The 12,874-nt window shown below is 35.0% G+C and overlaps 1 protein-coding gene across 7 annotated transcripts in view; it reads left to right on the top strand.

The window, feature by feature from the left end:
• The window catches only part of POLK (DNA polymerase kappa), a 36,139-nt gene extending 24,610 nt beyond the window's left edge, over positions 1-11,529 (top strand). For all 7 annotated transcript variants that reach the window (XM_066338527.1, XM_066338528.1, XM_066338531.1 and 4 more), the window contains 8 exons: positions 771-895; positions 1,081-1,247; positions 3,253-3,285; positions 5,024-5,120; positions 6,354-6,525; positions 7,335-8,300; positions 9,391-9,442; positions 9,596-11,529. In XM_066338527.1, coding sequence (XP_066194624.1) covers positions 771-895; positions 1,081-1,247; positions 3,253-3,285; positions 5,024-5,120; positions 6,354-6,525; positions 7,335-8,300; positions 9,391-9,442; positions 9,596-9,680 — 1,697 coding nt within the window. In that variant the 3' untranslated portion in view covers positions 9,681-11,529. The remainder of the gene's footprint in view (positions 1-770; positions 896-1,080; positions 1,248-3,252; positions 3,286-5,023; positions 5,121-6,353; positions 6,526-7,334; positions 8,301-9,390; positions 9,443-9,595) is intronic.
• Positions 11,530-12,874: the final 1,345 nt, after the last annotated feature.

Here is a 12,874-nt window from a genome sequence, read left to right as displayed (position 1 = left end):
TTAAGCCCAAAAAATGGAAAACTATTAGAAGAGCAGCTGAAAAAATACTGATAATCAATAATAAATAGAGTTATTTCTACTATTTGAATAATATATTATATCAGTGAGCAAATGAAAATTTAGATTTCTAAGGCTATAGGACAGAGTTATTCTTTCTTTTGCTGAGCAAATTCTAGAGTTAATTTGTAAAAACAGTCACTTTGATAGAAAAGAGCCATCCCTCCTGATTCCTCTTGTCTGTGAAGTATATATAAATTTAGAAATGACTACATTCCAATGGTAGCCCACAAAATAATAAAATGGGTTGAATTTTGTCAAAAGAAGTCTTTTTTGATGAAATGCAAGGAAGAAAGGTTTCTTTTTACTGAGAGTTCATTATAACTACCATTGTAAACATTTTTTCTCTTACCATAATCACCATCATAAAAATGTTGACTCATGTAACTAATGTTATTTTTAAGGACTTGGGTATTTAACTCCTCTTGACTTAATAGTGCTTCTTGTGTTATGTTGACTATCTTAAAATAGGGAGTACACTTTATTTAAGTTACATTTTATCTATTACATGTTTTTATGTTCTTTCTTGATGGTTGCAAAATTTCTTTGCAGAATTGTATCAAATCTGGTTATCAGTAATCATAATTCTGTTCTTTATTTTAGTCTTTGCCAAGTGTAAAGTCTACTCTTTGGCTTTTAAATATTGGATAGTTGAAATTAAATTTTGTCTTACTTTTTTTAAATTACCCTGGGTTTTTTTGTTTGGTTTTAAGGAATAGCACCAAATACAATGTTAGCAAAAATGTGCAGTGATCGTAACAAACCTAACGGCCAATACAGAATTTCTCCTGAGAGACAAGCCGTGCTAGACTTCCTGAAGGATTTGCCCATTAGAAAGGTAAGAGACACAATGACATTTCCTGTTCTGTCAAGTGATTTTTTTTATGTTCTAGAAGCAAGATTTCTGCTGGAAAGATAGAGTTTTCTAGGTAATCTTCAATTGTTGTGTTTGATTCAAATTGTTCTTGGTAATGCATCTACAAACGGAAAATTTCCAGTAAAACGTTACATACTCTTTTCTAGGTGCCAGGCATTGGAAAAGTAACAGAGAAGATGTTGAAAGCCCTTGGAATTGTGACTTGCTCAGAACTTTACCAGCAGAGGGCGCTACTTTCTCTTCTTTTTTCAGAAATATCTTGGCGTAATTTTTTGGATATTTCCCTTGGTTTGGGCTCAACACATTTGGAAAAGTAAGGCATGGGGTTTTTTTTCTTTCTGTATTAACATTTTCTGAGTGTGTCTTTGTGTATGTTACATACTGAACGTATTTAATTGGCAAGTATTATGGAAATATGCTTGTTTAATATATCTTTTTTTAAATGTCTGATGCCTATTATTGTTATACTTATGTCTAAGATACAGTAGCCAAACATGAAAAAACGAAGGTCTGTACAGCCATGTCTAAATATGAAATCCAAAAAGCCTTGTCAGGGAAGTTGTACATAAGTGTATGTCAAGAAATCAAGGTAGGATAACCTTATAATTATCAAAATAGCTGAACATAACTGAGATGTCCTAAACAGACTTGTGCGCTCCCCTTTCTTCAAAAACAACACACATTCATTGGTGTTTTTGATTATTGGATTATAATGAAAATCACAGATATATTTGATCTTCTCTGATGGTAAATTGTCAGGGAAATTTCTGACAGTATTTGTATTGTCAACATGTGAACTTGGTGGAATAGAACTGAAAATTATTATATCCTTCTTAATATATGTTCTTTTAGGGTTCGGCATACTTCAATGGCTTTTAGGCTCCTTTCTAGTATGGGAGAAGTCAGTCTTAGTAGTGCAGATATCTTTTCAACAATACATGTTTTTTCTAAGCCTGTCCTGAAGACAAACATGTTCTTTAGAAAAACCCAAAACATAGCATTTTACTGTTTGTGTAACTAAGAGCCTTAATTAAGCATTGTTTCTTTTTTAAAAAATATTACTTTCCAAAGTGCTGAAATTCTTTTTGAAAATAACTGGACAATGGTTTGATTTTATTAGAAGTTCCAGAGTGTTTTATGCACTTCTGAAAGACCTGTACTATATCTGTATTATATCTGTAACTTCTCTGGCAATTATCTTCCCTTTTTTCATTTTGATTACAAAATAATATATGTCAGTAGCAGTTTGAAGCCCAGTAATGTGCTAGCACAAATTTCTGTGTTGTTTTTTTCTATTGAGTATAAAAAATATTTTTAAAAATATGCAGTAAAACTGTCCTGGTGAAGGTGACTTGATAAAACACAGTTATCAAAATTTTTTTTCTATTATTATATAAATAGATTATTTGTCTTGGATAGTCTTTTAATAATTGGTGTGGCCTTTCTTCTTATTCACCCTAGTTAGGTGTTTTATAGCCTGGGATATCTCCACTACATTTTGAAAAAAAAGGAGCATTTCAAAGGTTAGGGGTTTAAATGTCTAAGAATTTTTTTTGTCACTACCAACTTGATTTCAGTGATTTTAGTGGAGAGAAAACAAGCACTTAATATATTAACACCTAGGTCTTCAGTAAATAGTTCATGTTATAGTTTTTGTGTCCGACTACCTTCATTTAAGAAAATCTGGCAATACCAAATTTGTTATTTCCAATACCTTCAAACAGAGGAATGACCTAAAATAAAATTGCTCGGAGGGATCTCCTTATATGCAGAAGAGCTGTTAAAGGATACTCAGTTAACACTGAAAGGAAAGAAAGCAACAAACAAAAGAAGCTTTAACGCATCACCTTTGAGCTGAACAGTCATTTAGACTGAAAGCAAACTGTTTCCTCAGCTCCTCAGATAAAGGAAATATTCAAATATACATGGATATACAGGATTCTAATAAGAGTGTTTCAGCTATAGCTGAGAGAGCATAGGATTTGTAGGTTTTTTTTTTTCTTTTTAAATGAGACTCCCATTGATACGAGAGGTGAGTTTTGAGGGAATTTTTATTTTGGTTGTTTTTTTAAGCTTTTCTTTTTTTAAAAAAAGACATCTGTGACTGATCTGTCTTTACTTAATCTACAGTATTTTTTAAAATTCTCCTTTGTGAACTTGCTTTAACTTGATATACAAGATTTGTAGAAAAAGTTAACATCCAGACTTTATAGAACAGACTGCTGTTAGTAATTTGAGATAATTGGTTGACTCTGAGTTTATTGAAAAGATAACATCTCTACGTCAAGAATGTAAATTTTTTTTTTTTCTCTTCAAAGGGATGGAGAAAGGAAAAGTATGAGCACTGAAAGGTATGCTTCTTTAATATTGAAAAAAGCGCATTAACCATTGGAAGCACTAAATACTAAGTAATGTATACTTTTATTAGTCATATAATTTCATTGTGTATTTATTTAAAAATCCACATATACAACAAGCTCATTAAATCAGATTCAAGGTTGCATTATTTTTTGTCCTTGGCCCCAGAACTCCATGGAAGTATTTTTGTCAGTTTGTGTGTTCCCTTACCCAGTTCTACTAGGGCCTTTAATGCATCAAAGTGATCTTTAAGCCATAAGATAAGGTAGAAATATATAAGGGCTTGATTTTTTTTTTAAATCTGTTTAAGCTTAATGTCAATTTCAGTGTAGTAGTCTGCAGTCACATATATTTCCTAACTAAAGTTTTTACCACTGTAAAGTTCCTTAGGAAGGTAGTCAATTTTTAAAAAATTAGTTCTGCTAGGAGAATCTGTAAAGCACTGTAACAATTATCCCTATCATCATCTTACCACCTTTTGTTATAAAAGGAGGTAAGGAAAGGTGCTTAGTCCTGTCATTTTGTGACTTAATAGCTGTGAGCAGCTTAAGTACGCCAAATATGATTTTGGTGCCGTCACAACTGAAAAATTAATGGCTTTAGTCTTGTGCTGCCTTTCAATCAAACACGTATTTTGGGCATCTTTGTAGTACTTCTCTGTTTTGCTTTTTTTCTTTCTTTTTTTCCTCAAAGGGAACAGTTTTAGACCCGAAATGTCTACAGACTTCTGAGATCATGAAACTAGTTTATATGGGGGAAGAGACAGCCCTGAAATAGCATTCTCTCTATCCTGTCCTTTCTAAGCCTTGGACTTTTACAACTTCTCAATCACTGCAGTGTTGTCTGAATAGCATGAGTTATTCCTTGGATAGCAGTATGGGACCCACAATGAAATACTCATCTGGTTAGTTTGGCAGCATGCAAACATTCTTAGGGGAATGTGATTCATAATAGAGGACGTCTTTTCATTACAATCAGGTAGCCCTGACTATAACTTAAGAGATGTGGAATCCATTTTAATTTTATTGACCTTACATTTGTAAATGTAAAGCTTGACATGAAACAAAACCTTTCCAAAGCACGTGCTGTCTGTAAGTTCTGCTTTCTATTTTAAAACCTTGACTAACTGAAGGTTGCCTTTCCTGCAGTGTTATTGGTGAAAAAGAAATGTACAACAAAAAAATAACACTGTAATTTCCCTCCTAAGAAGCTCTAGCAAATGCAGTTGGCAACATTTTTGGCAGGAAGATAGCTTTTTCTCCTCTGAGGCTAGACATAATTATTATCCTAGTTGGCATCTTTTTCTTAGCATCTGCATTATTTATTTCTGATACTTGGCTCTGATGTTGACTTCCAGCTCCTGGCTTTCTTCTGATGTTATACAGTGTGTACAAAGGAGATTAAACACAAATAACTTGGCTGGCTCTATGAATTCATTTACTGTTAGTATTCTGTCTTGCAAATACTTAAGCATTAATGACATTAAATCTGAATCATTTTCAAACAGTGCATGAAAAATTGAGATCCAAATTATTTCATTATTTGAAGGGCTTTTCAAACATTTTGCAAACAAAATATTCCTATTAGTAATCATTGTTCCTTGAAGTAAGAATTTGAACCTATACAACATTCTTCTGATTATAGTATTAACTGTATAAAAAATACTTTTAGATTGCAGACACTGAACATACTATAGGATTCATACTGAAAAAGATCATATTTTTGTCTTAGAACATTCAGTGAAATAAACAAAGCAGAAGACCAGTACAGTTTGTGTCGAGAGCTCTGCAGAGACCTTGCTCAAGATTTACAGAAAGAGGGACTTAAGGTATTTATATTATTCGGGTTACTTGCGAAAAGTCACTTTGCACTCCAACAATTCTATGCAGCTCTAGTATAAATGCCTTCAGCAGCATCATACCATGCCATCTATCTTCAGAAGTCTGCACTCTTTAATTTGCAGACGTTTAAAATTACTTAGGCAGCATTTTGTTGTTGTGTGGGTGCCTATCTAGCAATACATGTGGGGTAGAAATTAAATCGAATTTTGAAACATGAAAAATTAATTGAGTTATTTGGCATATAAACATTTTATCCTAAAAGCAGTGCTTGTAAGGGAATAATAGAACTGGTTGTCTATAAGCCTTGCTTTGGTCAATCATGTAATACTGATGTATTTAAAACACTGTTTCTCTCCTGTATACATGCAGGATCCACCCAGTTTTGTAGTTTAAGAACTTGACATGTGCCAAACTTGCTGACAAGTCATTCACACCTTTCAATGGTATTAGTAGTAGAAACAGTCCCTTTATTCCTTCTCACCAGATACCTGTTCATTACTTGGAAAGAACAATTCATATATTCTTTGAAGGTCTCATGGTAACGCAAGGAATAACATTTAAGACCTAAAAGAATTGTTGTTTATCTTCTTCAGTCATAAAGATTGTCTCAAAAGATGGCAGGTTGAAAGGGAGATGATGAGCTAGGGAGGACAAAGGGATAAGCTTACAAAAGCACCAGAGCAAAGAGAGTGCTATTTATTTACATTTTGGATGGACATGATAAGTCACACAAACAGCTTGGGAGGTCTGCCAGGGAATTATCAATGCCAAACACAAATACTGTGTGTGGCTGTGATAGCACTATGCAGGAGGAAGTAAATTTTCTATGAATCTGTAATGGGGTATCACTTTTGTGTTCTTAAAAGTAAGGATATGTGGCACTGAAAATTTCAGATGAGAAAATGTATTTTTTTAGATGGGGTGGAAGTTGTGCCTGTAGCCAAAACATGAATTTAGTTGAATATGCAGTGAGGGCAGATGGTCTGCTGAGAACTGCAGTCAAATGACCCAGTTCAGAGAATTTGACTTTTGGCAGAAATTTAGGGACAAGTACAGAATCTTGCAGAACAGTTCTTAGGAGTGCCCCTTGCTGTGCACAGATAAGCACACAGTCTTGACCATGGCTTAAGGCCCCGTATATAGATGCTACATAATAATAGTTTCTGTGCCATATATGACATCTGTTTTAAACCTTTTTTTAATTGCATTTTTTTCCCTAGGGTAAAACTGTTACGTTGAAACTTAAGAATGTGAACTTTGAAGTTAAAACAAGAGCTTCAACTGTGCTGTCCTCTGTTTCTACTGAGGAGGAAATATTTACTGTTGCTAAAGATTTGTTAGGAACAGAAATTGATAGTGTTGCTCCTCAGCCTCTGCGGATAAGGCTTATGGGTAAGATATTTCTTAATCATTCTTCCTTTTCAGAGTTAGGAAATCTTGAAGTATTTTGAAATAACATCAACGGGTATAAATGAATTTATCGTTTTTCTATTACTCTGGTAGTTTTTGCAAAGTGAAACAGATCTGTGCTGAATGAGTAACTTAGGAAGTTTTACTAATGAGTGCTCAATGGTGACTTAGGAAGTTTTACTAATTGAGGCTGTACTTATTTTTGTGCAACAACATTCACATCATGATGACAGTAGAATCTTGATTCATAGCAGCACTTAATTTTGCTGCTTTAAAAGAGTTTCTAAATCTGCTTTGCACCACAACAACAGAAGTGTTTACTGATCTGAAGGCAGAGTGTTCTGCAGGGGATGTGAACATTACTGACAACAGTAAACTGTGTTTTGACCCTATGACGTATGTTTCAGCTGATTAGGCATTCTGCTTGAAACGTTTAGTGATACATAAAATTTACTTGTCTAAGATACAGAAAGTGCTGAAGAAAAATATATTTTGATGGGTAAGGTTCATGCAAAACTTTCAGACTGAATTCTATATAACTGTATTTATAGCTTTGTGTTATAATGCAAGCAGTTAAAACTTCAGGGTACTAAAATTAATAAAATGGTTGGGCTAGTGCTTGGGTCTGATAAAATTGTATTGGCATTGTGATGCATGTGGAGGTAGTCTAGCATCTCATTAGAGATAAATTGTGCTTTTATTGAGTGAATGTATACTTCAAAAGGTGTTAATTAGGAGTTAGTATCAAGCTTTCATAAAATTGTTATGATAAGGTGGTTTTTCATCATTAGGTGTACGTGTATCAGGATTTCTAACTGAAGAAGAAAAGAAATACCAACAGAAAACCATTACAAGTTTCTTAAAATCAAGAAAAGAAGTTGGTGTCCTTAGGCTTCAGACTTCAGAGAAGTTCAACCAAGGGTATTTTACAAAAAATTCAGAAGCACCTCATAGAGGGAGTTTTTTTGATCAAAAACGAGCAGCAAGACAATTAAGCAGTGAGAATATTTCTCCAAATGAAAGCAGAGGTAAGCAGCTTATTCATGATGACAAATCATCAGCAAATTTTGTGGAAGAAACAAAGGAAGTCACAGATTTACAGAATTCTAATGTTTGTAAGGTCTTCACCTGTCCTGTTTGCTTTGAGAAGCAAAGCAGCAATAATTTGGAAGAACTTAATAGACACATTGATGAGTGCCTCAATGGGATGTGTCTTAAAGAGACTGTGGAAATATCTAAGAATGACAGTTCAAGAGAAAATACACCCAGCTTTCTTCCACAATTTAAAAATGAATATGTTGATAAATGTCAAAAAAATAAAACACATCAATTAGCAGGAACGGACCAGTCTGCAAGCATATCTGACAGCTCTACTAACAGTAGCACAGAAAAATTTGATTGGATAATACCTGATAAATCTCCCAGAGAACGACAGCCTAGCAATCTCAGTGACATTGCTAGAAATGTGTGTATGAAACAGTGTCTCTTCCCCAAAAGAATATCACAAGACAATGAAGATGGTTTTGACAAGACTGAACATACAGAAGGAACTAGTTCATCCTGTTTCTTTGAAGCCAAAGAAGACAGTGTTCTTGTTTGTCCAGTTTGTAATTCAGAACAGAAAACCACCAATCTTGTGTCATTTAACAGACATGTGGATGTCTGCTTAAATAAAGGCCTTATCCAGGAGCTGGCAGAAAAAGAGGATTTTCCTACTAAGACTTGTAATATGGAAAACTCAAACAGAGTTTTCTCTGGTAAGTATATACATTAGTATATGTTTGATTATTCAAACTGTCTGCTTTTGCAAATAAGATACTTTCGCAATGGTGTACTTTGAACTTTTTTGCTCAACAAGCTCATTTAAGTAAGGCCTATAAAGGAGTGAACATTTTTATTTAAAAAATACCAAGTTGATTTTCATAACAAACTAGATTTATGAATGTGATGTTAGTTTGTCAGTGCCCTCTCATTTGCCACAAAGGTGCCATAGGAATTACTGCTCATTTCTGGAAATGGTATGTTAGTTGCACACAACCATATTCAGAAATATTTTTGTGAGGCCACTGAGATTAAAGTGAAGATCAATGAAAACATCTTCAACCTGGATTGTGTCATATTCAGTTAACAGAAAAGCTCCATTATGTCATGTGCTGGCAGAAACAGGGAGATGAGAACTAGAGGTTAAATGAAGAAACTTCAAGTCTGTTTCACAGCTAATAAATATATCAAATAACTGCACCTGTAACATGCCACAGCAGTATCACTCATGTTTTCTGAAGTAGTTTCTCTTTTTGACAAAGAGTTCGTGTGCAGGTAGTAAGGTAGTAAGGTATCTGCCTGAAGTCGTCCCTCATCTATTTTGGGAATCTTATAAAAGGAAATTAAAATGCTAGTGTATTAGAATTTTCAGAATACAATTAAGACTTACAATGAAAATGTTTTACAAGAAAATTTTCAAAGGGATATTGCTATTGCATGTGCAAACGGGCTTTAATTTAAATTGAAGACTTACATTAGGTGAAGTTTCTTTTTTGCCCTCTGCAGGATAAAAAAAATTAAAAACATAATTTTCAACTACCACCTTGCAAATCAACTATGTTATGCTGAAATATTTCTGAAAACTACTCCCAAGATTAAAAGTAATCCTTTATAATTCAATAACCTAAAGGCTTTTTAGTTTTCTCTTTTTAAAATGATAATATAAACTACAGTATTCAAGCTGCAGAAAATAAAATATCTTTTTATTAGATTAAGTTTTTAAAAAGTTCTTCCATGTATATAATTTCTGAAGCATTTTTTTTTAATTGAAGTAATTAATCTTGGTTGTTTTCAATTACTTTTAAGGAGGTTTAAGCAAAGGACAGCAATGCACAAATCCATCACAAGGAACAAAAAGGTAGGTGTTTACTGGAACAAGTTGAGTACACAACTTGTTTTAAAATAATGAAGTCTAGAAAAATATTCAGTGTTGTAAAACTTGTGTTTTATGTATGCATTGTGTATTTTAACCTCTTACTGTTCTGTTTTTTTCTCCTTTCTTTAACCTTAGGTCTGGAGTAACTGCTTCACAGTCAGTATCAAAAAAGGCCAAGTCAAGCAATTCCAAACATACAATCGAAATGTTTTTTAAATGACTGGGTAGCAACATGCTCTATATGAAGCATTTCATTGAGTTTTACGAGTTAATGTCAAGTTAATTTAATTGCAAGTTAATTTAGCATTGGCAGTAGGCTGGATTCAGGTGCCTGTCATTTTGGAACCATTTCGTATCTCTGTAACAAGAACATGATGTCTGAGATAGAAAAAGAGGTAAAATGAAGGGCTCCTCTTCTTTTCTCTTTTCTTCTCTCTCTTCTCTCTTATTTTCTCTTCTTTTCTCTTCTTTTCCCACTTGTTTCCAAGAATCAGAATTTGCTAGCACTTTGATTTAGCTCCCTAGAACACAGGAGTCATTAGCTACTGTGCTCTACTGTACTTGCTGAAGGTCCTCTTACAGCACCTGAACTTCTGTCTTCTCTGTTGATTTTACTGTAAAAATAAAATTATGAGATTAACTATGTGATAGCAAAGAAGAGTTGAGTTGCTTGGTTTCAGCTAACAAATGTCTTCATAGTGAGCACAAAAATGTATTAGTCTCACAGTTTCACAGGATAAGTATAAGAACTTAGAGCACTATCAAGTTTTCAATGTTGTTACTGAAAATTACTTCAGTAAGAGTTGATTGACCAGATCTGAAGGACTCGTTGTGGTGAGATTCACAACTACTTCAGTTATTTTAGAAAATGTTAAAAAATCTGTTGACTGAGAAAAGGATTCCTCCAGGATACTCAGGCAAATGCTGCTTGATCTTTGGCCTTTCCAAAGTGACTGAAAACTTCTTTACAGTTTGAATTGTTACACTGAGTAGCACTGAATTTACGCTACATAAAAGGTCTAATGGTGCAATAATAAGGAATTACGTGCAAATACAAGATAATGAATCATCTTATTTGTTAGCTAACTTTCTCTTTAAAACTATTTTGAATATTTCTGAATAAAGTGTATTCTGTGAGTGCATATCTGGAAAGAGAAGGTTAAGTGCAAATATTTAAAATGCTCTGTTTAGATTTTTTCTGTTCACACCAAATCGTTTCAAGTCATTTTATTATAATTAAATATTTATCAGACAAATAATTTATTATAACAGCATATTTGTTAGAAGTTATACAAACACTGCCAAGTGCTGTATGAAATATAAATTGCATTTTAACTGCAAAGTCTTTTAAAGAAGTGGCTGCTGTAAGAAGCCACTAAAGCTATTTTGTTACTCAACTGTATGGGGATTTGCTTGCTTTTTAAACCAACAAATGTATACATGATACGTCTTTGATGCCCAAGCTCAGTTCAAAAAATGCTTTCTTGTTTCCAGAATTGCTGGAATGATCACACCATGTCTACCTGCTTATCTGTTTGTTTGTCATATGCCACTGTACCCACAGCTCTGCCATTTGAATTCATGTCAGTGTTCCCTTATCTGCTTTGGACCGAATCATCTAGACTTGTTCAGACTGTAAATTGATTCAGTCAACTTGTTCTAAACTGTGTCAGTGAGCACTCAGCATGAGCCATACTGTTGACAGATATGGGAACTTTTGGTAGGAAAGACATAAAAGCGAGTGAGGAAACATAAGGCTGCCACTGCTGTTTAGAAAGTGAACACCTATCCTTTTATCAGTTTGTATCTCTGATTCAATAAAGTGTAGAATCTAACTATTATCTTGTCACTGTGTATGTCTTTAAAATGCCCATTTTTACATAAGTGTTGGATAGCAAAAAGTGAGCTAGTCCTAAGTACTTGAAAAAAATAAGTTAATTTGCTTAGCCTCAAAGGTTGCTTTGCCATCTGTTTAAAAAGGAACAGTCATAGAGTTACCCTAATGTCATGAAAATGTTGTGGATGTGTCAGCATTAATGTGAAAATAAAACCCATAGTTTGATTGCAAATTAGTTATTACAATTCTTTAGTGGGTTGACCCTGACTGCGTGCCAGGCAGCCACCAAAGCTGCTCTCTCTAGAGCTCACCTCTGCAGCTGGACAGGGGAGAGGAGATATAATGAAGGGTTCATGGGTTGAGATAAGGACTGGGAGAGATCACTCATCAAATACCATCATGGGCTAAGCAGGCTCTAATTAGAGATATTAATTGAATTTATCGCTTAAAAAAAAAAAAAGAGAGAGAGCAGGATAAAAAGCAAAATAAGACCTTAAAACACCTTTCCTACATCCCTCTCTCCTTCCCACCTCTACCTCCTCCTCCGCTGGCACACAGAGACAGGGAATAGTCATTTCCTCACACATTGTTCTGCTCACAGAGAGGAGTCTTTCCCCTGCTCCAACATACAGAGTCCCTCCCATGGGAGACCATTCTTCATGAGTCCATCCCATGGGCAGCAGCTCTCTGTGAACTGCTGCAGTGTGGGTCACTCTTCTATGGGGTGCAGTCCTCCAAGGACAGGCTGCTCCAGCGTGGGCTCCTCTCTCCATGGCTCTGCAGGTCCCAGCTCCAGTGTGGGCTTCCCAAGAGGTTACAGCCTCCTCTCAGACATCCTCCTGCTCCAGTGTGGGTCTCTTCCATGGGCTGCAGGTGGATCCCTGCACCCCCCTGGCCTCCCTGGGCTGCAGGGCCACAGCTCCTGTCTCACCATGGGCTGCAGTGTGGGCTGCAGGGGAATCCCAGCTCCCCCCCGCCCCTGCTTCTCCACTGACCTTGGTGTGTCCAGAGCTGTTCCCCTCACGTATGCTCACTCCCTTCTTCTGTGCTCACAATTACAACTGTGCAATAACATTTTTTCTTCTCAAATCTCTTACCAGAGAGACTTTACCACCATTTCTGCTTGGCGTAGTCTTGGCCTGCAGCAGGTCCATCTAGACCTGCCTGAAATTGGCTTTGCTGGACATGGGGGAAAGCTTCTGCCAACTTTTCACAGACACCACCCCTGTAACCTCCCTGCTACCAAAGTTGTGCAAACCCAATACAAAATTGTGTGTGTTTACTGGTTTACAAGTCTTTTTTTGCCCCTTACAGTTTTTTATACCATATTTATTACTGTTTTTATCAGAAGAAGGCTCTCATTTCATGATTAAGCATTGTCAACAATTTCTGCGATACAATTTTTCTTCTTGTTTCTTGTGGAGAAGACTGTATAAGCAATGTTTTTGTTTTGCATTTTTCTCAGTGACTCTGTTATTCAATTGATCTTAAATTAAAATCTCTTTTCATTAATATCTGACGGCTTCTTTGTAGTTGTCTTTAACTTAATTGTAAATGATTTCCTGCATGTTAGCGAT

Source organism: Sylvia atricapilla, chromosome Z (assembly GCF_009819655.1).
Source record: "Sylvia atricapilla isolate bSylAtr1 chromosome Z, bSylAtr1.pri, whole genome shotgun sequence".
NCBI classification, from domain to species: domain Eukaryota; kingdom Metazoa; phylum Chordata; class Aves; order Passeriformes; family Sylviidae; genus Sylvia; species Sylvia atricapilla.
The sequence above is the reverse complement of the archived record's forward strand: the minus strand, read 5'-3'. Positions and strand labels throughout refer to the sequence as shown.